Source organism: Propithecus coquereli, unplaced genomic scaffold, assembly GCF_000956105.1.
Source record: "Propithecus coquereli isolate 6110/MARCELLA unplaced genomic scaffold, Pcoq_1.0 Scaffold452, whole genome shotgun sequence".
Taxonomy (NCBI): Eukaryota; Metazoa; Chordata; class Mammalia; order Primates; family Indriidae; genus Propithecus; species Propithecus coquereli.
Window position 1 is genome coordinate 484903 of NW_012150308.1, and position 1072 is coordinate 485974.

At 29.9% G+C, this 1072-nt stretch overlaps 1 protein-coding gene across 1 annotated transcript in view; it reads left to right on the top strand.

Annotated features, from left to right (window-relative positions):
* Positions 1-1072, top strand: part of LOC105818827 (trans-2,3-enoyl-CoA reductase-like) — a 137444-nt gene that overhangs the window by 93601 nt on the left and 42771 nt on the right. Inside the window, exon 3 of the mRNA XM_012654944.1 lies at positions 5-112. Within this exon, the coding sequence (XP_012510398.1) occupies positions 5-112 (108 nt within the window). The remainder of the gene's footprint in view (positions 1-4; positions 113-1072) is intronic.

Sequence of the window (1072 nt, forward strand, 5' to 3'; positions counted from 1 at the left end):
TATTTTAGGTGGGCCTTTTTTGAAGGACTACCTCACCATTCAAAGTGTTGCAGCTTCCTCCATTGTCACACTTTATTTTACAGACCTTGGCCAACAAGTCCGTTGGATCACAGTAGGTGTCCATTTGAAATGCAATATACATTTTCAACATTTTACTTTGAATAATTTGATGCCAGACACTATCTTTCCAGTGAATTCATAGTGAAACAAAATACTGTACTGGATAATATTTTTAATTTTCTATGTTTACTATGATCACTGGTCAAAATTATATGCAAGAATTGAAGCAATAGAAATCAACAGTTGAAAAAAAAGAAGATAAATTCCTTCTTTGTGTCAATCCACTCTATGACTGAAGATTTCATCTCTGCTTTTCCTATGTTTTGTTAGTTAAATGATATCTTTTTACCTTTTTCTTCTAGTACACTAGGGATATCAAAGAACCTCTTGACATTAGAAAGAGGTGGGATAGAATACATAGTAAAAAACAAGGTTCTCAAGCACAAGAAAAAAATTTTGGAAACTCTGAGAGTGAGGAAGTCTCTATTTTGAATGCATTTTCAATGCATCTGAATCCAGTGGTATTAGAAGAATGAGGACTACATTAAAAGATATGGAGGTCTAAGAGGTAGTGAAAATACCTGATACTAGTTTACAAGTATTGAATCACTCAATAATTTATTCCATTATTGAGTACTAAAATAAATCAATGGAATAGCTTCAGCAGCAAGTGGAAATATTATATGATATTTAATAACTGAGGTAATGAGTTAATCTAATAAATAAATTCAACATCAATATACAAAGAATAGTACATTCTATTTCTTTCAATTAAATGAAACTTCTTTTTTGTGTATTTTTTAAACTATGAATTTTTCCCATTACGATCCATGATATATTTATGATGATCAGTTTTAATACTTTCAATTCAAAATGGTTTTCTTTCTGCCAGTATTAACATTATCATTCATAGTGCTTTGAGCTTCTTCTTTGCAGTTAAACAACCAATTTTAAAAATTATTACAAGGGCTGGCTTATTTATACACTAGTACTTAATTCTCTAAAACAAATT